The following is a 27,604-nucleotide window of genomic DNA, read 5'->3' as shown; positions in this document are numbered from 1 at the left end:
TACCTGACAAAAAAAGGCGGTCCGTTTTGCACATGTTCCACCAACCCCCTCACTACTAACCAGCTACCAATATTGTCGTGATCTCTAGATCCAATTTCGACGTCATAGTAATGCTAGCATATCGTGGAATTTGTCTCTTAACGCCATGCATATTGACTTTACGTTACGTCGCACGTAGGCACCGAGTAAAGAGGGGACGGAGTTGCCGTAACATTTTCCACCAAGTCATTGGTGCTCCATAGCAATATAATTGTTCTTCTCATTTTAGAAAGTTCTTCTCCTAGGATACAACTCATCTACATAGCCACTTTGGTCCAATAACCATATTGCTCCATCCATAACACATGAACATGTATATTTTAAATTTACATCTACCATGCATATACATACATATTTACCGTATCAAATGCCACCATACATCAGCCCAACCCCCAGCCCCCAGTTTTGGCAGTCATCTACATCATTCCTTTGTCCACACACTAACAAATCGTATAGGAAAAACAAAACAAAAAAAGGGTGGATGGAGATAAATGAAGCCACAGCAGGCACAGGCAGGCAGGTCGCCTATATAAGCAGGGGCAGGCGAGTGCCCACAAGCTATTCTCTGATCTCGGACAAACAGATCAGAGAGAGCGAGGCAACCCAAACCAACTCCACCTGGAAACCCAGACAAGACCAGACCAGACCAGGCCCCAGAGGAAAAGGGGGGAAAAATTCGTAAAAGAATTTCAGAGAAATCTTTTTCCCTGCGTGGAAGGGCAAAACCCCTTCGATTCCGCGGCGCTTTCATATTCCTTCCGATTCGATTCGATTCCACCGCGGCCGCTGCCGCGAGTCCAATGGCGGCGTACTGCGGCGCCCACGGTCGGGGAGGCGGCCGGTGGTTCGTGCCCGGCGCCGATGGCGGGCGGGGGCTCCCGTGGTGGAGGGGCGTCGGCGCTGGCTCGAGCCGCACCGGCACTGGCGGGGAGAGGGAGACGCTGGCAGCGGTGATGGCGAGGAGGGCGCCGGCGCCGTCGACGATCCGGTGGGACGCGATGCGCGCGGCGGAGGCGGCGGCGGGCGAGGTGGTGCTGCGCGTGCACCCCACCAAGGAGGCGGAGCGCCGCCGCCAGGACGTCATCGGCTACCTCAAGCGCCTCATCGGCTCCTCCGTCGGCTGCGAGGTACGTGCTCCCCTCCGGCTCTCCCTCCCTTCCCCACGGAAACCTCACTCACGTGCGCTAGCCTGTCGGCGTCTTCGCCAAATCGCTAGTCGCTGTCCGGCCGCCGCCCTCGGGTGTTCGCGCGGCCGCGTCGCGTTCAGCATTTTTGGGAGAAAATTGAAAAGAGGTTTAGCTTCCCGTTCCGTGTCGTGCGGCCGTGCTGCTTCCATTCCCGGGAGCCTCGCGCCGCTGCGTAACCCGGAATCCCAATCCCAATCGCTTGCGACGCACGGGTGCGCTTGCTTGCTCTGCGCCCGTCGCTTTCGCCTCGGGGGCCTGGAGCCTAGGCGGTGGGCGATGTCACGATGAGATACTATGTGATTAGATTAGGGATAATCTTTTTTATTATATTCTGCGCTTATCCTGGATGGTCTTATTTTATTGATTCCATGTTGACTAACAGTTATCACGTCATGTCGCAAGCAATTTTCATTTCTCTTACTTTTTACTGCATGGTTAGATCTGTGGCTTTCACTTTTACCCGTGTTCTTAAGCGGTGGGTTTTCTGTCTGACGTGGAATGTAGTCACTCTAGTGTAGGCCCTAGCTTTCGCCGTGTTTTTAGAGAAAAGACACGACGCATCCGTCCATGCCTGCTTCATGCTCATGCGTGTGCCTCCGCTAGTTCCAATTAATCCCCGTGCAGCGTACCGCTCCACAGTTACTTGCTATGCTCCTGTAGCTTTCGGCTTTCGCCTGGTCACTAAAATTAGGATTTGGATTATGGCTAATCTTTCTGTGTGATTTGGATTAGAAATAATCTGTACGTGCGATTCGGATTAGGGCTAATCTGTTCATTGATCCCTCATTCCCTACCAACCATGGTCTTTTTATATTGGTAGCTGCTTGAGTCTTGACTAATCATTCAGTCGTCGGCCTCAGTAGTCAGTACTTTCCTGTGTCACCAAGTAACCTCATGTGGCTAGTATTTTTCCTGTCTGTTTTTTACTAAGGATCTGCCTGTTCTCTGACAGTTGGGTAACTGGGTTATATCTGTTGCTTTCGCGTTTACCCTGTGTCCATGAACGATTAAAAGCCTTCCTGCTTTGCTTTGCATAGATTGTAGCGCCCTGTTGTGTAGGCTGTAGCATTCTCCGCATCTTCATCTTCAGAGAAAAGGCACGATCCATCCATGGGCATCGTGCGAGCCGACGAGTGGTTGCTAGAGGGGGGAACAGGTCAGCCTTTACCGCCTCCAAAGAAAGTAACTCCAGGTCGCGATCACGATCGTGTCTGAATTGGTTTCTTGTATTCGCGCGCAGTCTGTGTGCATGCGTAGGTGAGCTGTGGCACTGTCACTACATTCCTGCCTGGGTGCTTCATCACGTGCCTGAACCGAGCAGGCATCAGAAACTTGTCTCGACACCGTAGTGCCATATCTGCTCTACCTCATACAATTTTGCGAGTGAGACAGAGCTGGACTAAAGATTTTAGGCTGATGCAGCGTCCTATTTACTGAAAGCTGGTGAGCACCTTCTTGTTAACCTCGACATGCAGCGGCCACACGGCAACATTTGAGATAGGAATGCCATAGAGCATGAGCAATATTTTAGTATGTTCCTGCCACTGTCTTTTATTCAACCGTGGTGCGTGCATGGGATCTGGAAACTTCTATTTGACTGCATTTAACAAGATGAAGCTAGAGCATCATGTTGGCATTTATGAAAGTTCTTCCTCACTGTATAGTGTAGCATCACCCACCAAATCCACAGATCCGCAAATGTCTCCATTTTCGCTGTTTTGCTCATCATATTTTTTCAGCTTCGTAGATATTGAATTTGGTAAGAATGTTGTATTGTTGTGCCTAGCCAAATACATCAGCATGATAGGAATGTGCCGCTATTACATTTCCTTGCACCTGTAGACAACTGTATATTTTTTCTTTATTTGGTTTCGCTCGAAGATCTTGTACTGTATTCCAATTGCTTAAATGTTTGAGGACTCCCAAGCAAGTAACAAAAATGGATAATTATATTTGGTATACAAACAATTCTATTGAACAATTCTTTTTTAGTCAGAATACAAGTGCCATGTTCTAATTGTCGGATTGAAATGCATTTAACATTTTCTTAGTTGATTTGCTATTAGTGTGCTGCACACTTTTTTCTCACCCGTAGTGTGCAGCACATTTTCTCCTTTCTTTTGATCACTGAGCACATTTTCTGAAATAATGCTACTTTTGTATTATTATGATCCAGGTCTTCGCGTTTGGATCAGTCCCACTGAGGACATATCTTCCCGATGGTGATGTTGATATAACAGTACTGGGGAACACATGGTTAAACAGTACGTTCATTGATGATGTCCGCCGTGTACTAGAGTCAGAGCAGGATAACTGTGATGCTGAGTTCAAACTAACAGGCCTGCACTTCATCAATGCTGAGGTGCATATTCCTACTTCTGCATCTTATGTTTAACCCATTCATTTCTCAAAGTAGTTGACACACATTTTTTTTTCTTGGATATAAATTTGAGGCACGTTATTTTTTACAGCTCACATTAACTTTGATTTTGTTGTTCAACCAGGTTAAGCTCATGAAATGTGTTATTGAGAACATTGTTGTCGATGTCTCTTTCAACCAGATTGGCGGTGTATCGACATTCTGTTTTCTTGAGCTGGTAAGCAAATGCAAACTAGAATTGTTTGGTCTACTTTATTTTTTTCAGTTTGAAAGACACTAAGATTGAACTACTTACTGTTGCTGCTTCAGGTTGACCGTCAGGTTGGAAAAAACCATTTGTTCAAAAGGAGCATTATGTTAATCAAGGCTTGGTGTTACCATGAAAGCCGCATATTAGGAGCTCATCATGGACTGATATCAACTTATGCATTGGAAACACTTGTTCTTTACATATTCAACATGTTTCACAAATCGCTGCATGGTCCTCTGGAGGTAAATTTTGGAAGTCTGAGCTTCATTTTGGCTTCTTATGAGCATATTTATGCAATATGTGAACTAAATATTTTGCATATATCTGCTTTATTTAACAGGCCTTTTATAGGTTTTTGGAATATTTTAGCAAGTTTGACTGGGACAAGTATGGAATCAGCTTAAATGGTCCTGTTGATTTGTCATTATTGCCAAACTTAACTGGTGGGTTGTGTTCTTGTATTATTTTATTTTGTTAAGGGGTCACCAGTGTCGTGATCTTTGATCTAATTATTTACATGTGTGACTTGCAGTTGAACCTACAGCAGGACAGGATGAGTTATTATTTGACAAGGAGTTCCTTCAAGGCTTTTTTGATAGACTTGTTGTAATTCCAAATGAGTCTGACGGATGTGACACACAATTTCGTCAGAAGTTTCTGAACATAATTGATCCACTGAAGGGCAACAATAATCTTGGCAGAAGTGTCAGCAAAGGTTAGAATAAAGCATTTTATTCTGTACTGCGTCACCTCATTTGCTATGTTTACTAATACCATATTTCATACAGTACACATTAATGTGTGTGCGCGCGCGTGTGTGTGGTGTCAGTGTGTGTGTGTGTGTTCTCCATTTTCTCTCGAAAAAAATTGTATGTGTGTGTTCAGTTATGTAGCATGTAGTCATGTTCTATCCTGCTTTACCTGGGGAGGAAAACCGAAAAAGGGATGTTTATCACATTGTTTTTCCTGCATGCATATAAGTCCTTTTAATGGAGGATTTTTATGTTTAGTGTTCTTGACGTATGCTAATTTTCTGCAGGAAACTTTTATCGCATACGGAGTGCTTTCTCATTTGGAGCACAAAAGCTTGGTCAAATTCTCATGTTATCCCCTGAGTTTATTCGCAATGAAATTTATGGATTTTTTGAAAACACTCTTAAGAGACATGGAAAGGGAGAAAGACCAGATATTGGCAGCAGTTCATTCCAATCCTTGCTTGGTCCTGAAAATGCACTTAGTGAAGATGGGTCGAGGTTGAAAACTTCTTGCATGAATGAGGGTGAAAACAGAAGCTCGCTGCCTGACAAGGACTTGAGTGTGACAGATGTGCATAAGAATTCAGGTAGATGTCAACCATGTGTTGTGCAGGATCTTCCTTGGAACAAAATCTGGTTCATGGAATATGCGTCTGATTTTTGTGCAAATTCAACATATTTGAGCCATCCATCCTTTTCTTGCGAGAATGGTAATGGCAACAGTAAAGAATGCTTCGAGAATTATGCAACGGAGGCAGATTTACAACTCGTCAGTGGATTACATATGTCACAACAGATTCATGCAAACCAACATATATTGACTAACTCTACTCGTACAAATATCTTGGATTTTTCCAGTTCTTGTCCTGTTAATGAGTCAGATTGGAATGCTGCTCTCCATGCAGATAAAAAGCCACTTCCACCTTTTTTGCTATCAAATATGCTGGATGTCTCAGGCGATCTGGATTTGCACTTGGGATGCCTTCGCAAAGTTCAGTACCACCTGGAGTCCTTGTTTGATGAACTCCTGCAGGCTGTTGAAGAAGCATGTTTGGCTGGTGTGCTAGATGAGGATTCTTTCAAGATTCCGACAATGATCTTCAAGTCAAAGTCAAATACTGGTACTAGCCTATCATTAGCTTCATCTATTGATGGCGAGAGAAGGAAATTATCTCCAGTTTATTGCTCTCATAGCACAGGAGATGATTCTCAGCAACCACATGCCGAGGAGGCCCAAGTGGATGTGGGTTGGCAGCAGAATTTGCCATTGTGCTCCAACGGATCAGCATTGTCCTCATCTCCTTTAGCTAATTTAGATAACTATCCTGCTTCTTGGTTTTGTGTCTCTACTAAGTCACGGGGAACTGGCACGTACATTCCGAAAGTGGTAAGAACTCTTAGCATGCAATCTTATTTGTTTGCACTCCATGTTTCGAAAGTACTTTGCTTTCAGTAAATTGACTTAGTTCTTGCTTGATGTATTATGCACCAACTGTCCACTATGGTCTATACTACCCCTTCTTTCCTTTAAAGGATAAATGGATTCTTGTCGGTTGTCAGTTGTCACCTCATGGTCAGGAAGAAAATTGCAGATAGAAGGTTTAGGTTGAGTTTTGATTATCTTCATTACCAAACCTCTAATTAAAATTTTGGTAGGCTACAGGCACAGTACGTTTTGGTACAGTTCTAGGAAGCATTTTTTTTTTTTGAAAACTTTGGCAGGAGCACTGCCGTGCATTTAAGAAGAATAGAGGTTTACACTTACAACATTAGGGCGTATTACATATAACAGAAAGACTCAGACACTCAAGGCTAGAAAACTTAAACATGGAAATTAAGATAGAAGGAGGTCATGTCGTGACCGGGGCGTCCCACAGGCCCTTGCCCTTGTCATCACTTCTTCTCTGATCATCTCAAATACTTGGATTGGCTGCAGCGCTTTGTTGTTGAAACTTAAACAGTTCTAGGAAGCATGTGTCAGTATATTTCTTCATAAAATCTTCAAGTGGTTATTCATTTGATCTTCATTCATGTTTTCATTTCCAGAATTACTATTCATACCAGGACCGGATGGCGCTTGAAAGAGAAATCATGCGAGAAAGAAAGCAAAGACAGAGGGTACCTGGTCGTCAGTACTATTCAGCTGAGCAAGGATATTCCAGTTCACAAACTGAGCACACCACAGCTCAAAGAGAAACAAGTCAATCGCCCAAGAAGCAGACCAGTTCGCAACAGAATGGTTATTCAAGTAAGAGCTCAGTTCCAAGTGAAGATTTTGTTGAGTTCAAGGAGCACGTAGCAACAGTCGACGGTGGAACCAAACAGGCAGTTGGAAGTGGTTCTGTTGAGAATGGCAGACAGACAAGGCCACCATCATCGTCAGGGATGGTACTTCCTCACAATGGTCAAGGAAATCCCTCAGTATCAAATACCTGTCAGCCCTCCTCACCTGCCTCAGCCGAGGGGAGTCTTGAGTTTGGATCGTTCGGGCCTTTCCCGTTGGAACTTCTCTCGGTGCAGTTCGAGGAAGCATTCACAGCTCCCCCCACTGGAAAGAGAGCTGAAGAAGTGTCTTCCCCCGCCAGCAAGGGGCCTGCTGAAGCCCCTGCCTCAACGGCGCAGTTCGAGGAAGAATTCCCAGCTCTCCCCACTAGAAAGAGAGCTGAAGAAGTGCCTGCCCCCGCCAGCAAGGGACCTGCTGAAGCCCCTGCCTCAAGGGCGCAGTTCGAGGAAGCATTCCCAGCTCTCCCCACTAGGAAGAGAGCTGAAGAAGTGCCTGTCCCCACTAGCAAGGGGCCTGCTGAAGCCCCTGCCTCGACGGTGTTGAACACTAAGACTGTTGAAATGGAAAACAGGTAGCCATTTCTCATGGACTAGAATTTTGACGTGACAGTTTACCTTGCAGTTATTTGGCGCTCATGTTCTTACAGTTGCGCGAGTTATTATGCTTCTGCTGTTTAGTTTTCTACAAGTGATGCTGGCTAAGAGAATCTCATAATGTTTTGAATGAAAACGTGCAGGTCACAAGAGGTGTACCGACTGAGAGATGAGGCTGATTTCCCCCCGCTCCAAGCTGGTTGCCGTTGAGACTGAGAAGAGACAGAGATGATCCAACAAGCTAATCGTAGCGGTAGAGAGGAGTGAGAGGGGAAGCTCGCTCGTGGAGTTACAGTAGGATGATGTCTGATAGGTGCCCCAGCAGGATTTTCGTCCGATAGCATAGCAAGTTTGGATGCTATTGACCGTCGTGGTGGCAGTGCGGTGCCGTGTAAAAGGATAATAATAATCCTTGTCTCTCCTTTCTTTTCTTTTGTAGATGAACATTTAGTTACCTTGTAAGTAAGCAAGTAAGTAACACCTAGCTAGAAGGCGTAGTGTAACATAGTTTACCTTTACAATAGAAAATCCCCAAAAAAGAAGTGGATAGGAAAAGTGGGAAACTCTTTTACAAAAAGGAACTGTGGCTCTCCGTGTAGATTCTTTTTGTGGTAGCTTTTGAAAGTGGAGAAATGGAGAAAATGCATTTAGGTGCAGCACCTTGTGTTCTGTGTTTTCTTGCTTCCATGCATAACTCTATCATTTGTTTTATCGGATAAGGATGCATAGCTTTATCATGGCATGCTCTAGATGGAGACTCTAGTGTTGTGGATATCAGGCGTATTTTTGGGAGATCCGAAGAAGCATTGCAATCTCATAGCAGTGCAGAGTAGGAAGTAGGAACTGCAGCGTGGGTGTGCTAAGAAAAGAGGGGGCGAGAACTGACCTGAGAGGCTGAGACGCTGCGATGCAAAATGACTCGTCGTCGCCGTGTTCCGGTCTAAAGAGCGAGCCTGCCGTAAGCCTCGTAAGTCCGCGGCCGCGTGGGAGCCGGAGCGGAGGCGCCAGTGCGCCACCATCAAGTTGAAACCTGCTGCGCTACCCCGGCGCGCGACCAAACGACCGACTTGCTCCGCGCCGGCGGCACGTCGATCGCATTCGCACGCCTGCTCGTCGTTCCCGAGACGTGGCCCCGGCCATGCCACCGGGCTCGTCCACGCCGACGGAGTTCACGGCCGAAGCGATTGCCACCGACCACCGTTGGCTAGACCTGATGGATCCGGATGTGTTGGCGTGCACTCCGGCGGGCGGGTGGTTGAGAGATACTTGGGGTAGGCCGACGGCCTGCTTCCTCGGTTACCATGCACAACACACACTCTGGTGGTCCGAAATGACCGGCCCACAGAATGCGGGGTTCGAGGACGCGGCCCGCTCTGGGTTGTGAGCGAGAGGGAGACACTCGAGACCCGAACAGCCCATCAAACCTCTCTAGGTTCAAGTGGAACAAATCTTTTTCCATTAAAAAGGATAAATTTTTACGCAAGTCCCTACGCCCTGTGGTTCGAATTCAGCAGATGACGCAGTAACACATTCGAGAGTAATGTGCCAACGGCTGAGCCACGTACAAGAAGAAAACCAACCTTACAACATCATGTACAGCACACAACTGAAAAATGGCGGCGAGACTCCCGACGCCAGCAGATTTACACCCAGGCTGCTAATGAAACTTTACATGGCCCACTTTGTATGTACTCCCCAGGTTGGGAAACAAGGCGGAGTGGAACACTGATGGTGTTTATTGCCGTAATATATACTGGGATAAAGCGTGCTGTCGTCCAGCCTTCACCCGTTCCCATCAAATTGAAGCTACACTGACGGCCGGAGAGAAAATGTACATCTTGGTGTCATGCACGTCAACTGGAGCGCCGAAAGTTCCAATAACATTTTCTGAGAGAGTTTCGTGCTGAAAAGGAAAAAAAAACAAATTCCAACGAGAACTGATTTCAGTTGACCCGTGTGCTTCATCAAAGTAATAAAGAGGTGATCTGAATTTATCACCCAATAACCATTGAAACTATTTGTCATACCTTCCACAGATCTCTGACGGAATAGGCAGCTGACCCGTCAAGGCCTACTGCTGGCAATTTCATTGTAATATTAGCAGCCTCCGAACAACGGTTCCATAAAGCAACAGCAAGCCGATTTCCAGACAGGGGGCCAGCCCACACCTGCAAAACACAACACGAGTTACATTGTGAGTCTGACATCCTGATGCACCGAAATTCGAAACAGTGCTAACAAGTTTCATTTCTGATAGCCCGATTCCATGAATGCATGAAACAACTACTCTACCCGAAAAACTTGTACTTACTAGACCAGGATTATCGTATTTATGAGAACCTTATACATAGAACAAACCCTATGGCTAAAACATAGCCTCACATAAACTGGAAATTGACAGTTAAATCACCTCGCGGCATCCATATTTTCCTTCTCCTAAAATTCTTCTTCCTTGAACTCCAAGAGGATCTACAGAAAATAGAACACATGAAAACTCAACAGTTTACATGGTTAAATAAACATTATCAACTCAAACTGTTCTGCCGTGTTGCCAGAAATGATATGTTGTTAAATTTTATGCAGAAAAGAATAATGTAATCAGTTACTTTGTAAAATTTTATTTTAATAGCCTATGATGCTAATCCAGGATAACATGTACTCTCTGAAAAAGGACTCAGAATAATACCTTGGTTTACTTGAATAACTTCTTTGTTGCTCAATATTTCCAATGTTTCTGAAGTCATATTTCTGACATCACAGCCAATTAATAGAGGGGCCTGATACATAACAATATGTCAATCCAAGGAACTGCTAGAAACTAACGCATTAGAAGATCACCTTTTTCCAAATTGGAAGGAAATATCAGGAAGTGGAGAATTGACACAAGTAATAAAACTTATATCACATTTATTAGCAGACGGACGAATAGTGCAGTAGTTGGACACCCAGTAGTTGTGCCAACACGCCAGGGTTCAAACCCCGGTCATGCACAAAAAAAAAAGGTCAACCGTTGGCTCGCACCAAATCAAATACACCCAGGCGCTGCTGGCCCTAAGTAGGTACTGCTGGCTGGAAAAAAAGTTCATGGCTGTCAGGCCGGCCTTTGGGACTTTTCTAGGCCGGCTGTGGGCTAGGTTTATTTCCATAACAAAGCCCAAGAGAGGCTCTTCTCCCTCTGGTCTAGTTTTTTTTTAAAAAAAAACTAACATAGCATTTTTATCTTTGTAATCATTTGTTAAATGATTAATATTACAAGCTGAAGAAAACGTCCAGATATATTATTGATATTATGGTGTGATCACTAAAAACATGGTGTAATAAGAACAGCAGTACAAGACATGAGTCAGATACATAAAGTCTGAGATTTTGAGCAATGAAAATTACATTTTTTGTTTTACAAGACTGTTCAGTTTGGCCTCTACCCAAGTACCCTATTAATGATTGAAGTAGTAATCAAATGTAACCGACAAAACATTGGTCCAATCTTCATGAAAAGCTTACCTTCATGAGAGCCCAGATGCTAAAATGTGAGCGATACTCAGCAAAGGTCATGCCACCATTCCCTACCTCCAGCATATCTGGGTCTGAGAAAAACAGAGATTCAATAACAATATATGACGCCCACTTTTAAAATCTTTTGAAAGCCTAATTACCATTCCAACCACCAGGTCCAGCATATGATGCCCACTTGTTATTCTTATCAGCAATGTCTGTCATGCTTGTTTTCACCAGATACATATATAAGTCAGTTTGAGATCACATCAACATAGCTAATGTTATCTCTCTCTCTCTTTTTCCTGGAAAGAGCATGTCACCTTTTCCATGTATCCGTTATGTCACCTGTCGTACGCCAACTATTGCCAACTTTTCCAGCCCACAGTGCTGGATCATACTCACCCCTAAGACAGAATAGCATGATAGAACATTACACACATCTGAATTCAACAAGCTTAGAAATTGAGCATGACATGTAAACTGTAGTTTCCGCCCAAAGGAAAGAGGCTTACCACTCACACAAAGAGTAGAATATTTGGCGGCCAGTTGAATTAAGAGCATCCCGCATAGGAGGATATCTACGAATATGACACCATGAAACAAACTTTAGCACAGCCACATCATGCTAAGGTGATATGTGTTCTAAACTCTGGTCAACACTAAGTGAAGGCATGTGGGTCTCCTTACCTTTTCTGAGGCTTTATTCCCAAATTGTAGCAGTTGTCATACTTCAGGTAGTCAACACCCTGAACAAAAAATAATTTCCATATTCATGTATTAGTACAGTAGCTTCAAGTTTAAATACAGTTTAGCATAGTTCAAATCTGCATGGCGCAAATAGGTAGGTTGATATTAACACTTCAAATCAGTATTGTTGTGCAGCAACTATTTATACATCAATAGTTTAGTGAATGCTTGTTGGCCATACCCATGAAGCAAAGAGCATGGCATCATCATTTTCATGATAGAGTGATCCAGGTCGAACTTGACAAGTAAATTTCCTGAAAGATTTAGATTGTTATGTTTTTCCCATCACCTGAATCATTGTTGTTGATGCTAAATTAACTAGCAAACAGAATCCGGAATTTTAACATCTATAATTGAGACGATCACTTACCCAGCATCTGAGTATATGCCAAGTTTTAAACCTTTTCCGTGCACATAGTCTGCAAGAGCTTTGATGCCTGAAGGGAAAGTCTTTGGATCAGGTAGCAATTGATCCTGCAAGTTACAATTACAAGAAAGGCCTATCAGAAGCTGTAGGGGTAAACTGTTTATGAAATAAGTGAGCTAGAGTATTGACCCATCCCATATTTGCCACAGCAGAAATAATTTAACCAAATCTTCAACCATCACACGCTAACTAGCAATTCAAGTTAAGCACATGTATCCAAATGCAAATTGACAGAGAATTTGGAAAACCATGGATTGAAAGCAGCGATGATGCCCGGTACCTTCTTTCCTCTTTTCACATAGGACCAGCAGTCATCTGAGGAAGCAAGCATGAAGCAACAAACAAGAGATAAGAATTTTTTTTAAAAAAAAAGGAAGAAGTTCGAAGAGGCAACAATCCCCGAATTGAACCAAGTGGTATACCAATATTTACATAGTTGTAGCCCAATTCGGCCAGTCCCGTCGACACCAGCGCGTCAGCTGTTCCACAACAACAGGGGAAATACACTTTAGTTACACGTCTGAGCAAACTCTGCTTTAGAGAAGGCATTTGCCCCTATTACAATTTACACGCAAACACTAGGTCTTGCCTGCAAACATGCCACTTGAACAGTGAACCTCATTAATCCCACACGTCTATCCAACAGCAATCCTTCACCTACCTAAATCTACTTCGAGCAGTGGGCGGCGCACCAAATAAGGAAACACTACGAATTGGGCTTAGATTTTGCAACAATTTTTTTTTTGAAGGAGGCATTTTGCAACAATTGAAAAACTAGAGTAGCCGAACTGCGGATTTGACAAGCGAGAAATGAGGAGGAGATGGAGCCCGCGGTGGAACCTGTCTCGCGGATGACCGTCTCGTTGATGTTGCAGGCGAAGAAATTCCAGCTGTTCCACCTGCACTCGAAACGAAGAAACGGATTAATCATAATCACCCAACGGGAGAGCGCGAAGACGCCAGCACAAGCGCGAGGCGGAGCAGCAACTGCAGTCGGGAGCGGTGCGGGGAGCAGAGCGGAGGAGGAAGATGAGCAGAGCGATTACCCCATCTGCGGGGTGAGGGCGAGGCCGTTGTTGAGCTGCAGCTTGCCGTAGTTGGAGGTGTCGTAGAGGCGGCGCAGCGTGGCGGTGGCGAGCGGCTGGATGCGCGGCGGCGGCGGCACCCTCGCGTCTGCCGCCGGCGGCGGCGGCGAGAGGAGGAGCAGGAGGGCGGAGACGGTGAGGAGCGGGAGCGGGAGGCGAGCCACCGGCTCCATCTCGGCTCGGCGATGCCTTCCTGCCCCCGAATTCAAAGCGGCGGTTGATCTGTGCTGTGCGGGCCTGTCAGAGTTTTGTGACGCCGATGCGAGGCAGGCAGCGAGCAGCGGAGTGGAGCTACGGGAAGGGAAGGATAGCGAAAATATGGGCCCATCCGTCGGTGGCTGTGTCAAGTATCAGGGCCCACGTGACATGGACACGTTGGTCTGCGTGCATTTATAGACCTTTTTATTATCTTTCGGTCTATCTGTAAACAAAAGATATTTATATCTACAGAGGATTAGAGGAAAAGGATGCGACACGTGGCATGGCAGCAGACCTGCATTATCCGATCGGACAGGGACGTCTGCTGAACATAATATATTGTCCTGCTCATCCGATGGCTAACCTTTTCTTAATTGCTGATTTGACTCGCTGATCGGATCAAATCTCAATCCCAAAAACTTATTTTAGTTGACAAAATTTCCCATGTCATGTACATAAACATTTCCTTTTCTAGTTCTTTGCAGAAACTTTGAGAAGGACTAATTTTGATTTCGTATTGTTGGCCACTTGGCCTTGGCCGTTTTGATCGGCTAACGGATGGACCGTGCTGCAGCTGACTACGACGTACATGCGGCACACAACATGTAATTCATTCCAACTTTCTAAAGAGTCAAACTATTCAAACGAATATTTATAGCACCGAATAAATATACTATAAAAATATATTTAATGAAGAAATTAATTGTACTTATTTAATTACTTTATTATATAAATTTTGTCAAATTTGTAATGTTTTGACTCTTCAATTAGAATGACCGAGCTACCGATTACATCTTCGGACGGACGTGCACGGCAGCGTGGGACGCGTGTACGGCTACGCCTGACCGTCGATCAGCATCGCCACGAGGGAAGGTGTGCCTTCCACGCCAGTGATGTGTGCACGGGCTCTTGTTCGTGCTATGCATGTACGCTGTGGCTTCACGCGCCCATGCCCGAAGCGGCGTTTGCCCCCGCTTGCACAAAATTACTCCCCGACGACCTGTTTGGCGTACAAGAATCTCAATTAGTTTTTTAAAAAAATGCCTTGGTGCACAAACTAACAATTATTTACTCGTACAAGTTACATGTATAAGTAAAAGGCTCGCAAGCTATAGCTCGATTGATAAACACGGATCGGAGTGGACAAGCAAAACTGTTCTGCACTTTGTCACAGCAGAATCAACAATGCACTGATGTCTCCTTTTCCGATTCATGAGTCATGAGTATTCTCCTCAAGAAACCAGTTTCAGGAACTTGAAAAGAATGGTAGTCATTTTCTAGGACCACCAGTAACCGTGTAGTTTCTCTCCAAGAAGACAGCAGACCGATGAAATAATCTAGCTTATCCCTTTGCTTATTTTGTGTGTTATATGGAAATAATTTTGGTTCCAACAATGGGAACAAATGAAACCTAAACAGCAAAACCAAAGATTATGTAGCAAGCATGTCCGCCAAACCAAAAGAAAACATTGCTCCATATATTGTACTAGATGTACGTAGTGGATGGAAATGTAAATAAAGGATAGTATGATTTTATCAACGCAGATGCAATAATAATATTAACCATCCAGAGACAAATAATTAATGGGAAAACAATAAATCAGATAACGAATCAACATGAAAGCATCTACTACTTCTGCTGCCCGTACAGTTTACCTGAGGAGGACCAATTAATTGCTCATATGCTTGGAGACCCCACTTTGAAGGTATGTAAAATTGTAACCCAGAGGCCTTCCAGAACCAAAATAAGCCACATCTTTTAGAGTCTTGTTCCTCATATCAACTGCAATCACCGATGCCTTGTCCTTATTATCGAGATCAGGTTGGTGCATGATGTAAACAACATCAGCCTCATGCAAGCCCTCAGAGCAGGGTAACCTGCACGGCGGAGTCCCTTCAAGGTTAGCTTCGTATTTTTAACCTGTTTCAGAATAGGCAGCATTTGGGCAATCTTGGGGCTATCCACTGGGACCTCAGAAAAATTGAAGGCGCAGTCCTCCTCCCAGTTGTTGTTCCCCGAACCAGTATCTGAAATCTTCGTTTTCTTTGTTGCAGCCACCAAACTTTGAGCGAAGTATGAAGCAGGGCGAAGTAGAACGTGTCTTGGTCGCGGCAACGCAAGAGCACAATCTCGCGGTCGGAGAAACTGACGCCGCGCGGGATGGGCGGTAACAGCTTAAGTGACGGCGGGTTGTTGTTGGTGCCGGCCTGGTGGACGAAGTAGTCAGCGTGGAGGCGGTCGTCCTGACGGCGGATGGGGAGGCGGAGCAGGACGAGGTCGTCCTCCGAGTAGAGGGCTGTGGGCAAATCGCCGAACCACGGATGGGTGGCCGCCCAGAAGGTGACGAGGACGCTCTCGCCGCCCCTCGTGAAGCCCTCGGCGGTGGTGCCGTTGACGCGACAGCTGAGGTAGCCGTACGAGTCGAGGAGGATCGACGCAGGAGGAGGAGAAGCCGGATCCTCAGTGTGGATAGGTGGAGGGATCCTGAGCAGTTCGTCGTCCATGGGAAGAGTCGACGCGGAGGTGAGATCGAATTAGGGCGGCGGTGATACGTGTGCTACGGATGACCTTGGTGATGCAGCGACGACTGCGCCGCCGCATGTGCTGGGCCTTATCGTTCGTGTCGATACATATTGGCCCAAGTATCCGTAATTGTCATACAATAGAGGCCCAGAATCAACATAATATAAGAAGGTCGAATTCGACGTGCTCAACACTATGCATGGGCTTATGAATGGACCAAAATTAACAAGCCCGCCGCCTACCTCTCGATCTCGAACCGGTCGGTAACCTGTTCTCAGGAAGAAGAAAAAAAGATTAACGAAACCACTGCTCCGCTTAGCTCCTGCTGCTCCACCTGACACAAAAACGAAGAAGGAACGTCAGGCGCCTTGAATGGAATCCAATCAAATGGCATTACGGCGAGACCTACCGCAACAATACTTTGCTCCCTCCATCGATTTTCTGAAACTGAAAGCGAGACATTCTTTGCAGGGCAATTGAAACTTGCCCCCGGCGGGCTCCGTCTGTGTCCCCATCGGCGACTTCACCATCAGTCAAGTCCATCATCACGAGCGCAGAGTAAGGGTTGCAGCGGCCGCAGCGCTGCCAAACCTGACGGCCCCTGGGCGAGACGAGATGGCGAAATCTTTGTACGTTGCGCCTGTCCTCTTCTCGCCATCTGTATATCCCTCCCCCTCTACCTGTCTGCGTGCGTTGGCCTCCCTACCAGAGTACCAGTGCGAGCAATTTCAGAGTCTGACATGCTAAAACTTCCAGTGATGAACTTACCAACTCTGACGAAAGGCACGCAAATTGCAACAGACACTGCAAGCTCCCACACTAACTTTTGTGTGGTAACATTTTCCTTTGTTAGTCCACTGAAAGCTTTTGGGTTGGGTTGCTGATCGTCTGCAGTTCCACCTACTGTAGTAGGCTCCATGGCTGCATTTTCTTGTCTACCAATGCTCCACCTCCCTAAAGGCTAGCTAAAGGTCAGCCCTGATCATTGCTGCCACCATCCATCCATCCGAAAGAAAGGAGGACGGGCCCATTGGCATCGCGGCAGCTGCAGGCCAGGATCGCCCATCCTTTCTCCTTTCTGCGCGCGGCCGGCGCAGAGCAGACGCAATGCGAGATGCCCTTGCCCCCACGGCCACGGGGTGCCTCTGCTCGGCTCCATCTTCTTGCTACGTGACACGAGGATTTTCTGGGCGGCGTCTCTTCCTCTAGTTGCATTGCAAATTGCACGGTGAGAGTGAGACCTCCGCATCGACCGTCACCTGGCCTGGCCACCAAGCAGACGAGGACGACAGCGCTTGTGGACGTGGCGTTGCTGTGGAGTGTGGCACGGGTGACAGCAGTGAGCTCAACAGTGCGCTACGGCAACAGTGCAGCAGGAGGAGGCCAGGCCCCTGGCTACTCTCGAGTCGAGGAGCAGGCCGACCAGTGGATAACTGAAGACATACAGACACGTCCATTTCACCTGAAGAAGCATGGGGGGCTCGCCTAGTAGCCTCCGGGCTCCGGCTGAGAACGACCTGTCCTCCCTCTTGGACTGCCACCGGATTCCCTGTTTGCAAGTACGGACGTGTCGTGGTTAACTTGGACCAGGTTTCTCTTCTGTTGCTGTTTTGTAGTGTTGATCTTGTTTACACAACTCGTTGTTTACTGAACTGTAATTGTATCTTGTTGATTGAGATCAGTGTTCGTTAGCATCCATCGTGCAAGAGTTTCTCAAGTGCCGGGTACTTGAAGGGAGCAATGACAGAGCTCCAGGTCCATTTAACCCTGAATGCCGAAGGTGAACAACAAGAACCTCACTAGAAGACATCTCTCCTTAGGGGGGAAAAAACGTTTTCTAGCACTGAGTGGCAAATAGATTTCCCTCTATTTTTATATTCAGGCTGAATAGTACTCAACTAGTCACCTTTTGGACACATCAAAAAAAAATCGTTCAAGAGAAGGACACAGGCAAAGAAAGAAAATCTGGAAACTAGTCGGAAAGCACACGTGCGAATCGAGACGCGACGTGCGTCCGGTACTTCCCAAGTAACAAACGTAAAAGAAATTCCGTATGTACATCTATGATTCCACCAGAAAATTTAGATAGTTTTAAATATGAAGCTAGACACTGAGACGTATGTAACATGAAAATTATGACGCAGGACGGCGTGGTCTATATAGAAAGTCAGGATCAGGAAAGTACTCGTCGTAATAAGAGTAGAACTCCGACTAGTATTATTGTAACCAACCAACATATAAGGTGAGGTAGGAACCCCCTCCAAGTTAATTCAATCCAACCAACACATAGGATATAGGGTATTATGCAATCTAGCGGTTTGAACCTATCTAAATCGTGTGTCTGCGTTTAAATTCAAGTTCCTAATCTCGACGAGCCTCACTAACCAAAACACTACCTTGAGCACCCCCTCAGTAGGTTACCGAGTCTAAACACCGACAGCTGATGTGCTAGGTAGGTGATCTTGCCTAGAATCCACTTGCGAACTCGATGGCACAGGTCATCATCAAGCCGATTGTCGTGTTCGAAGCAGGCGCAACGTTCGTCTTCGACTCCTGGGCATGCATCGCAGACGGTGCTGGAAATTTCTGATGCCACATTGCGCCGACCCCAGAGAAGAAGCAGCAGACCATAAAGCTCCAACGCCAAGCTCTGGAGGAACTCGTCGAGAATTTCGACGAATTTTCAATTTCTGACCTAGTCAGAGGCTGGGGGGACGAGTCCGAGTACAACTCGACTTCTTCCAGCAGTCGGATTGACTTTCACAAGCCGGCGTATAAGCCATCGTGCGAGTCGAATTACCACCAGAATCGATTCCCGTTCAGACTTCACAACGTGACCGCTGTTTATCAGGCGGCCCTGTCCAAATCACAATCCGATACAGATGCGGTCGAGGACCTCGACTACTACTCGGATTACTACTCAGATTGGGACGAGGAGATTCCTTTATTAGGTCCACAATAGGGCCTGGTAATCACATCAACTCCCCAAGGCAGATTCGTGCACTGGCCCAACATGAAGCCAACCGCTCTTGCTAAGGACAATGATTCGCGCCTCGTTGCCTTCCCCGACACTCTCCCGTACCAGGAGGGAGCTCCTCTGTCACCCATCTACGAGGAAAGCGACATCGCGGAGGTTATTATTTTAAGCTCGGGAAGCCACTTTCCAGAACGAGAACTCTTCCCCGTCATTGCTGGACAAGAGGACGAAGAAAAAGAGCAACGGGAAATAAACCCGTGACACGAGCATCACCTAGATGACGTCTCGCAGGATGAGCTCACCACCAACATTGTCTGAGAAGAGATCGAAGCTCAAAGAACTTGACGACGAGAAAGAAACACCACAAGAGCAGAGCGCCGCCACTATCTTGCAGCAGACCTACCAATCTAGAACCTGGATAACGCCTTTGAAGCAGTTCAAACGTCTCACCATCGTACTCCCTTGGCTATCATCGCGTCTATTGATCTCATTACCCTCGCAATGCCCCACAACAAATACACTAGGCAGTTGGCTGAACTAGCAGAACTCGCGTACGAACAACTTGATCAGCAGAATCGGATATAGTTAGTCCAACGCACCACATTCCAGCGAAGTCAACATGGCAGTAGCCATAGAAGCCCTCCGTCCAGACCAAGTCATCTCGGCGGTGCCAGACCAAGCCAAGCTAGAGCCGAAGGTAGTTGGGAAGGACCCTCAGGAGGTCGAGGCCACCGTGGGACTAACCCAGAACCTGAACGCCCAATAGGAGACCTCCGCAACAAGACCAACGCTAGTCGCGACGCCCGTACCATCATCGATGGACGACGGCGTGAGCGCGAGCAAGAAGTCGAACATCCAGGAGATGATACTAACGGGTTCCCCGCCTTCTCCAGACGTGTGAGGAGGACAACTCTACCCGAAAAGTTCAAACCCTCGGGCATCACCAAGTATGATGGAAAGTAAGACCTAATCCAATAGCTCCAATGCTACTCACTGTCAGTACAAGTAGCTCAGGAAAACGACGACACCAAAGTCATCTACTTCCCTATCTGCATAGAGGTGTGTCACTCAAATGGCTCGAATCGTTGGACAAGAACTCCATTGACTCGTGAAAGGACCTCAAGGTGGCGCTCACCAACAACTACGCAGAGGCAATGCAATGTCCTGGTAACATGATCGACTTGTCTCAAGTCAACCAACAAGAAGGCAAAATCCTGCGGAGCTACTTACATCGCTTTTTCGACAAGAAGGCCACAATTGTGGATGTCACGGAGCGCAACGTCCTTGACTGCTTCCAAAATGGCCTCCACGACCGCCGGATATTTCAAAAATTCGGTAGAAGACACCCTGCTGATGTCAAATCTCTCAAAATTATGGTACAAATATGGGCAGATGAAGAAGATAGGGAGATCGCAAGGTTCGAATCCAATCACAACAAGGGTCAGCACAACAACAATTAGAACAATGGTCAATGCAATGATAAGAACCGCAATGATCGCCCTAACAATGACAACCGAAATAACTACTCGGGAAGTCACAACCGCAAGCGCAAGCCAAACAATACTATCGCAGCAATCTCGCGGTCGTCTAAGAAGGGTGGCGGCAAGAACCAAGACATACCGTCATTTAATGAGCTCCTGAAGAAACAATGCCAATGGCACACATACCACAAGCACTCTGTGTCTGATTGTTTCAGTCTACGCAAAATCATCAAGAAACTGCCACAGCCATCTGGCACCAAAGACAAAAGCAAGACCAAGGAAGACAAAGACGATGGTGACAATGGCAAATTTCAGAACCCATCCAACACCGACAACGTCATTTTCGGTGGAACCACGGGTACTGCTACTAAGTGGTCCCCAGAGCTCACTCTTCGAGAGCTAATGTCCATTGAACTTGCGACGCCAACGTTCCTCAAATGGTCTGAGGTGCCAATTACCTTCTCCAGGAAGGACCAGTGGACTAGTTTTTCAGACCCACAACGATATCCCCTCGTCCTGGACCTGGTTGTCGCTAGCTCCACACTTACCAAAGTACTCATCGACAGCGGCAGCGGTCTCAACTTCCTGTTCGCCAAGACACTGAAGAAGATGGGTGTAACGACCCTGGTTGATCAGCCGAGTTAATCTTAATCCGAGTCCCTAATCCCGCTGTCTCAGCTCTTCCCGAGCATGAGCGCTCAAATCCGGTTCTCAGCCCCGACCCCTGAGAACCCAACCAAAACCTCTGGATCCTTTCTAAGTCCCTAAAGGCAGTGTTCTTTTCAATCTTGGAGCTGTGGAACAACCGAGATTGACTGGTGGACCCGCAATCTTTCTCCCCGGATCTCCCGAGGCAGACGCGCCCGAGCAGCATGCGCCCGCTTCAAATCTTCCCCGCCGCGTGGCTTGATCCCTCCGACGCCCACCGCCTCGCCCAGTCACCGGCCGCGACAGGATGGATCAACACGCCCTTCCCCCCAATCACAGCGGAAGCCCTCTGCAACGCTTTCTGCCTCGCCTCGTCTCGCTCGCGCCCACGCGAGCCGCGCCAAGGTGCCCCGTCGCCGCAGTGGCAGAGTTTTGCCGCTGCTGCGTCAGACCGCCTTGCGACCCGCGCCCATCATCTCGCCCGGATCCCCGGCTGCAAGCCCCGATGACCTTCGGCTTTTCCGCCTCTCCACAGTCACGTCGCCCACGAACTCGCTCCACGACGATTCCGCTCTCGCCAACCACGATTCCGACCGCGACAGCTCCTTTTTCCGTCTTGCCAGTATTATGCCCCGACAATCCGCTATTTCGCGCTCGCCCGCGCCACCGCTCGCCCTGTCACTTCGCCTGCTGCAACCTCGCTTGTGGCGCCTTTCTTCCTGTCACACCCCAGTCAAATCCGCCGCTCGACGCGACCAGACTACGCTCGCCTTCGCCAAATCTAAATCCCGGCAAAACCGCGCCTGCGCCGCCTTGTCTCCAGTGCCCAATGGCCGAAGACCCTGTCTCCGAAGCTCTGTTCCGTCGCCCATCGCCGCTCAATCACCGCCATGGCAGCGCACTTCATCCTTTCTCTTCCCGATCTTCGTGCTGCCCGAAATCTCTCTCTTCCCCGCAGCTATAAAAGGGAATACCAGAGTCCCACCGGAGTTCCTTCGCCGTCGCTGTTTCGCCGCCCATACTCTGAGAGCACCTGAGCACTTCCGCTGAAATCTCGAAAAGTTTCCCTCTCCACTCAAACCCACTTCTCCCCAACCCACCAGCCGTCTGCTCCTCTGCGCTGTGTTAAAGCTCTCTTGTCACCCACAAGAAGCTCCGCCGCCGCCGGAGCACCGTCAAACCTCGCCGCCACCCAAGCCTTAGTGCTTTAGTCTTCCACCCAAGTCTGGTCCTTCCTGACCCCAAAGTTTCACCAGTAGACCTGAAGGTAAGCGCCCGACCCCTTTTTCCGTCTCGCCCGACCTTGTCTGTTCGTCGACCCCTATCCGTCTTGCCCGAAGGCTCGGCTGTATCTTTTCCCTTGACCCGAGGGCATCTGTGTAAAATATCGGGGACTTCTCTGTGTTAAGTCTAAGGACCCCGGCACAGTTATTCATGAACTTTAAGGGTCAGATCACAAGTTTACCTCCATCCGACCCTTTTATCCTGTTCTCCACCAACTAAAGTTGAACTCCCCCACCTTTTCTGTAGCTTTGCTACAAGTGTCTGAGCTTAAACTTGCAAGTGTTGTTGAAATAACCGTCTATATGCTAACTCCTGCATTTGCATTCATATAGAGATACATCTCACCGACGGCACCTACGAGCTTCATCCGGCGTCTGAAGACGGATCTGTAGCTGAGCCGCCTATCCCAGAAGCCAAAGCAGCCCCCGCTGAAGACCAGTTCACCTCCACCCCGCTTGAAAGCAAGCCCCGGAGCATGAACCTAACTTTCTAAACTTGCACATGCCTTCCTTCTTATGAATGTGCATTTACGTATAGGAGTTGTTTGCAACCCTAGATGCACGATATAGTTCCTTTGATCTGAACACTAGTCTGTTGGGTCGAGTAGTTGCAATACTTAAATAGGAATCGGTAAAAGCCAAGTGATTTCCTGTCACTCGCGAGTTATAGGAGTTGGTTGTTTTCCTTCTGTTACAACTATAAGGACGATGGACGGGGCAGGGTTTTGGTTAACTCTTTTGGTGGTCGGCTGATCGCCCCGTCTGTTTATTGAACCTGTTAAGGCCCGACAGTGGTGGTGCTCGTGATCAAGTGTTTGAAAGTACTAATCTCATACCCAGTATGGGATGGGGAAGCCTAGTACCTGATTGAACCTGGACGTGAGCGGTCGCTCCACTGTCCTTGGAACGAAGTTCCCCTGCGGCCGCACGTGGTGGCAAGTGTGGTCACACAACGGCAGAGGCCGGATCTGTGGAACCTTGCACGAAAGGAAGTGGACCCGACACGGGTTAGGGAATTGATGGGGAAGGCCGACACAGGAAGCGACCCTCGGTGGTGCACGGATGTCGTGAGGTTAGGTTCACCATGCATGGTTAAAGAACTCGAATCGATTCGTCTACCTCTCACAGTTTGAGACTGCTTGATCGCAATGCTACACTGAGTAATGAAGAAGTCTGATGATGACATGATCTTGATGATGAGCTTATATACATAAAGTTGGATGTATGCTTGCTTAGTATAAGTTGCCAACATAGACTGGTTAATGAACTTAGAATCTGAGCTAAAATTTGAAAATAAGGATCTAACATAGCGCTTTTAGGCAAACAAACCCCTCAGCCAAAGAGCCTTGCATGTCTAGAAGTGGTGGAATAGCTTTTCCCACCGGTCGGTTAAGTCTTGTTGAGCTTAGAAGCTCAGTCTTGTTTGTGGCTTCTCTTTTCAGGTGAAGTTGCAACTTCAGAGCTTGCTGCTAGCACTTGGCCGCCCAGCTCCCTCCGGGTTGGACGGTCGAGTGGGATCCTTCCTCGGACGGCGGGGAATGGGATCACTGATGTCCTGGCTGGCCTCACCAGGGACATCCGACCCCGACGATTAGCTTCCGCCGTGCTTTTGCCTTCTATTGTTTTCTTTCAACCTTTGTAAAACTCTGATTTTAACTAGTATGTAATACACTGTTAAACCAATGGTGGATCTGTTGTATTCTCTGGAACCACTCACCTTCGTGTGGGTTGTGCTAACTCGGTCCCTTCAAGTGGTTAAATTGGATGAAATTTGACGGCACATCGAGTTAACTCGATTAAGGTATGAGGATCGCGTGTTAAGCGACTTAACCATGCTTTAGTTGAGTTAATCTGAGGTGTTCCGTCACAATGGGCCTCGACATCACCGATATGCTCACCCCGACAAACTCTTCGTTCTATGGGATCGTCCAAGGAAACGCGGTTGTACTCCTTGGATGGGTGGTTTTGCCAGTTACCTTTGGGATCAAAAAACTCTACCGGATAGAATACATCCGGTTCAAGGTAGCGGACTTTGAAACATCGTACCACGTCATCCTCAGAAGACCAGCATTGGCCAAATTCATGACCATCCCACACTACGTGTACTTAGTACTCAAGATACCGGGACCCAAGTGAGTACTCTCCCTGCACAGAGACATGAAGGGGTCATACGACTGCAACACAAAAGCAGTGGAGCTAGCAGGAACTACCCAAGTACCAAACTCAATAATGCAAGTCTTCACCGCATCCAAGAAACTGTCCCCGTCAAAACTCGAGATTCCAGAAAAGAATTCGGGGGCAACCAAGGTCAAGTCGGCAAGTGAAGTAAACATCAAAACTATTGACCTTGAGACTGGTGATAGCTCCAAGACAGTCCTGATTGGCATAGGGCTGGATCATAAATAGGAAAGCTTGCTTGTCAGCTTCCTATTTATATCTTCGCATGGAAACTAGCAGACATAGCGGGGGTGCCCAGGGAGCTGACCGAGCACTCACTCAACATGAATCTAAAAGCTACAACAAAAAGGTAATGCCTATGATGATTCGTTCAAGATAGAAGGGAAGCCATCAAGAAAGAGCTGGTCAAACTACTCGTGGCGGGCTTCATAAAAAAAGTCTATCATTCAGAGTGGCTTGACAATCCCATCCTAGTGCGAAAGAAAAATAACAACGAGTGGAGGATGTATGTCGACTATACAGACCTCAACAAGCACTGTCCAAAGGATCCTTTCGAGCTCCACAGCTGGATGCGTCCTCCTCTATTTCCTTGATTACTATTCTGGGTATTACTAGATAGCTCTCAAAGAGGAAGACCAGATCAAGACCACATTCATCACCCTATACGGAGCCTTTTGGTACACGGCAATGTCTTTTGGGTTGAAGAACGCCGGCAAGACGTATCAACGGGCCATCCAAGAGTTCTTCAAGAAGCAGCTACATCGCAACATCAAGGCGTACGTGGATGACGTGGTCGTGAAGCCCAGAAATCTCGACGACGTGATTGCGGATCTAGAAGAAATTTTCGCAAGTCTGCGAGAGTTCCGGTGGAAGCTCAACCCTACAAAGTGCGTCTTCGGCGTGCCTTTCGGGAAACTACTCGGATTCATTATTAGTCACCAAGGCATTGAAGTTAACCCCAAGAAAATCTCCGCCATCACTGATATGCATGCCCCATCAGGTCCAGAAGCTAACTGATGCATGGCGGCCCTCAACAGATTCATCTCAAGGCTTCGAGAACGGGGTCTACCCTTCTACAAACTACTCAAGCGGCAAGACAAGTTTCAATGGACCGAGGAGGCAGATCAAGCTCTACAACTTGAAGGACTTTTTTTTATCAAATCCACTTGTCCTCACGGTGGCAAACCCCAACGAAAACTTGTTGCTTTACATCGCCGCGACTACCCACATTGTCAACACGGTGATTGTGGTTGAAAGACCGAAACCAGACCATGTGTTGGCCCGTCTACTTCGTAAGCGAAGTGCTGTCAGATTCCAAGAACAGATATCCACCGATCCAGAAGTTGTTGTACGCGATACTGCTCACCTCGTGCAAGTTATGATATTACTTCCAGGAGCACAAGATCTCTGTCGTTACATATTTCTCTCTCGAAGAAATTTTCCACAATCAGGATGCAACACTAAGAATATCATCTAACACGCAATTCCTTGTTCATTAGCTGCTGTTCAAAAAGGAAAAGGAAAAGACGAGCCAATCCATTTTTCTGACGCAACTTGTTCTGCCCTGATCTGTAAAGGCGGCAACGATCGATGGATCCTTCATCAGCTTTGCAGCAACAACATAAAAAGCCGAACAAGAATGAGGTTCCCACGCAGGAAAAAAACGAGTCAACCGGTCTTGTGATCTGTGCAAGAACCCTGATCATAGCCCCCGTAGCACACCACAATGTTTTCACATGAACGCGCGAGCGAGGGCGCGCGCCCCGGATCATACCACACTATACACAGCAACAGGCACGTCGCAATCTTTGCTTTTGCGTGCAGCGATCGGCGAAGTAAAGTAGCTAGCTAGATCAATCGCGATTCGTGCATGCAGCGTCCCCTCGCCGGCGGCGGCGGCACGGAGTGCAGGTGCACCCACGCGCGCCGGAACGCGGCGACGATGGCGCAGTGGTGGTCGGGCGCGTTGAGCGCGAGGTAGCACGCGAGCAGCTCCTCCAGGCCCCGCGGCGACCGAACGCCGTTCGCGGCGATCATCTCCGCCATGCTCTCCAGGAAGTCCTCCTCGGGGTCCGCCGAATCCTTCACCACCACCAGGCTCTCGTACATCCACGGCCGGAGCCTGGAGGCGCTCCGCCGCCGCCGCCGACTCCGCCGCGCGCAGGCCTCCTCCTTCTCCTCCACCTCCGCGGTCGGCAGCGCGGCCGCCTTCCGCCTGCGGCTCGGCGGCGGCCTCACGTGGAACCGCGGGCGCACCCTGGCCGTGGGCGACGCGGCCGCGCTAGTGCTGTCCGCCGAGGCCGCGCCGTGCCTGGTGAGGATGGGCCGCAGCTTGAGCTCCGGCATGGGCTTGAAGCGGTGGTCGTCGCGGCGGGCGACGACGTCGAAGACGATGTCGCTCGGCTGCGGGCTGCGCGGGAAGTGGGTGTCCCGGAGCCTGGGGTTGTCCTCCCTAGCCGGGCGCGGCGGCGGGAGGACGCGCTCCCTGCTCGGGACGTAGTAGGACGCCCTGTTCGGGGAGCAGGGGCTCGGCGCCGGCGCCACCGGCTTGGCGACGTCGTCGGGCTCGCCACCCGCGATCGCGGCGCCGCCCCTCTTGTGCCGCAACTTGTAGAACCACGAGCTCATCCTCTGCTCGTGTTGCACTGGCTGGCACTGGCAGCAGGGGAGTGTGGAGCTAGGAGCTGCCGCGCCGTGCGCCGAGGCACTTTTTATGGCGGAAAAGTTTGCCGCGGGTGGGAGCCGGAGAAAGTGGCGGTGGGGAAAGCGCGGGCTGCAGCTAGCTTACCAGAATGCTTCTGTCGTGGTGTTGGCAGTGGCACGGCCGGTGTCTGTCTTGGCTGATATGCAAAAGGATTACAGTGCATCTGCATCCTCGGTCACCTTCCGAACAGACATTGTTGTCATTTACAATTGTGCATGTGGGGTTCAGATTGTGTCTGTACAGTGAAGTTGAAATGCGTGCTCATGAATTACCAGCGAAGCGTATGATCTCTCGAACTGCCCCCGACATGGATTCATGAGACAAACATGCAAAAAAAGCACAAAGTCAAATTGTTTGAAATTCAGACGA

At 48.1% G+C, this 27,604-nt stretch overlaps 3 protein-coding genes across 3 annotated transcripts; 1 reads left to right on the top strand and 2 right to left on the bottom strand.

Annotated features, from left to right (window-relative positions):
• Positions 1 to 608: 608 nt before the first annotated feature.
• LOC117845114 (uncharacterized) lies at positions 609 to 8,138 on the top strand. The gene is made up of 9 exons (XM_034726030.2): positions 609 to 1,166; positions 3,403 to 3,588; positions 3,731 to 3,823; positions 3,916 to 4,098; positions 4,197 to 4,299; positions 4,389 to 4,571; positions 4,896 to 5,998; positions 6,658 to 7,466; positions 7,632 to 8,138. The coding sequence occupies exons 1-9, from the start codon at positions 840 to 842 to the stop codon at positions 7,696 to 7,698; spliced, it is 3,054 nt and encodes a 1,017-aa protein (XP_034581921.1). The 5' UTR covers positions 609 to 839; the 3' UTR covers positions 7,699 to 8,138.
• Positions 8,139 to 9,003: 865 nt separating this feature from the next.
• LOC117845115 (alpha-galactosidase 3) lies at positions 9,004 to 13,512 on the bottom strand. Its single transcript, XM_034726032.2, has 15 exons — positions 13,204 to 13,512; positions 12,998 to 13,056; positions 12,580 to 12,636; positions 12,438 to 12,472; positions 12,101 to 12,204; positions 11,912 to 11,984; positions 11,671 to 11,729; positions 11,496 to 11,561; positions 11,304 to 11,387; positions 11,142 to 11,206; positions 10,990 to 11,072; positions 10,175 to 10,265; positions 9,899 to 9,957; positions 9,516 to 9,656; positions 9,004 to 9,391 (listed from the first exon to the last, which is right to left on the bottom strand). Exons 1-15 carry the CDS (start codon positions 13,413 to 13,415, stop codon positions 9,284 to 9,286), a joined length of 1,296 nt encoding a protein of 431 aa, XP_034581923.1. The 5' UTR covers positions 13,416 to 13,512; the 3' UTR covers positions 9,004 to 9,283.
• Positions 13,513 to 26,000: 12,488 nt separating this feature from the next.
• On the bottom strand, positions 26,001 to 27,330 carry LOC117843344 (uncharacterized). Its single transcript, XM_034723917.2, has one exon. The coding sequence runs from the start codon at positions 27,157 to 27,159 to the stop codon at positions 26,380 to 26,382; it is 780 nt and encodes a 259-aa protein (XP_034579808.1). The 5' UTR covers positions 27,160 to 27,330; the 3' UTR covers positions 26,001 to 26,379.
• Between the last annotated feature and the right edge of the window lie 274 nt (positions 27,331 to 27,604).

The sequence above is a fragment of the Setaria viridis genome, chromosome 2 (assembly GCF_005286985.2).
Source record: "Setaria viridis chromosome 2, Setaria_viridis_v4.0, whole genome shotgun sequence".
Classification (NCBI taxonomy): domain Eukaryota; kingdom Viridiplantae; phylum Streptophyta; class Magnoliopsida; order Poales; family Poaceae; genus Setaria; species Setaria viridis.
Note: the sequence above shows the minus strand (reverse complement) of the source record. Positions and strands in the feature narration are given on the sequence as shown.

Excerpts from the sequence above, each read along its gene's own strand:
- LOC117845115 (XM_034726032.2), bottom strand. The coding sequence starts at position 13,415 with ATGGAGCCGGTGGCTCGCCTCCCGCTCCCGCTCCTCACCGTCTCCGCC. Across the intron at positions 12,637-12,997 it reads GACGGTCATCCGCGAGACAG|CTGACGCGCTGGTGTCGACG; the intron begins GTTCCACCGCGG and ends GTTGTGGAACAG. Across the intron at positions 11,207-11,303 it reads ATAACGGATACATGGAAAAG|CATGACAGACATTGCTGATA; the intron begins GTGACATGCTCT and ends GGTGAAAACAAG.
- LOC117843344 (XM_034723917.2), bottom strand. The coding sequence starts at position 27,159 with ATGAGCTCGTGGTTCTACAAGTTGCGGCACAAGAGGGGCGGCGCCGCG.
- LOC117845114 (XM_034726030.2), top strand. The coding sequence starts at position 840 with ATGGCGGCGTACTGCGGCGCCCACGGTCGGGGAGGCGGCCGGTGGTTC. Across the intron at positions 3,824-3,915 it reads CATTCTGTTTTCTTGAGCTG|GTTGACCGTCAGGTTGGAAA; the intron begins GTAAGCAAATGC and ends TTGCTGCTTCAG. Across the intron at positions 4,300-4,388 it reads ATTATTGCCAAACTTAACTG|TTGAACCTACAGCAGGACAG; the intron begins GTGGGTTGTGTT and ends TGTGACTTGCAG.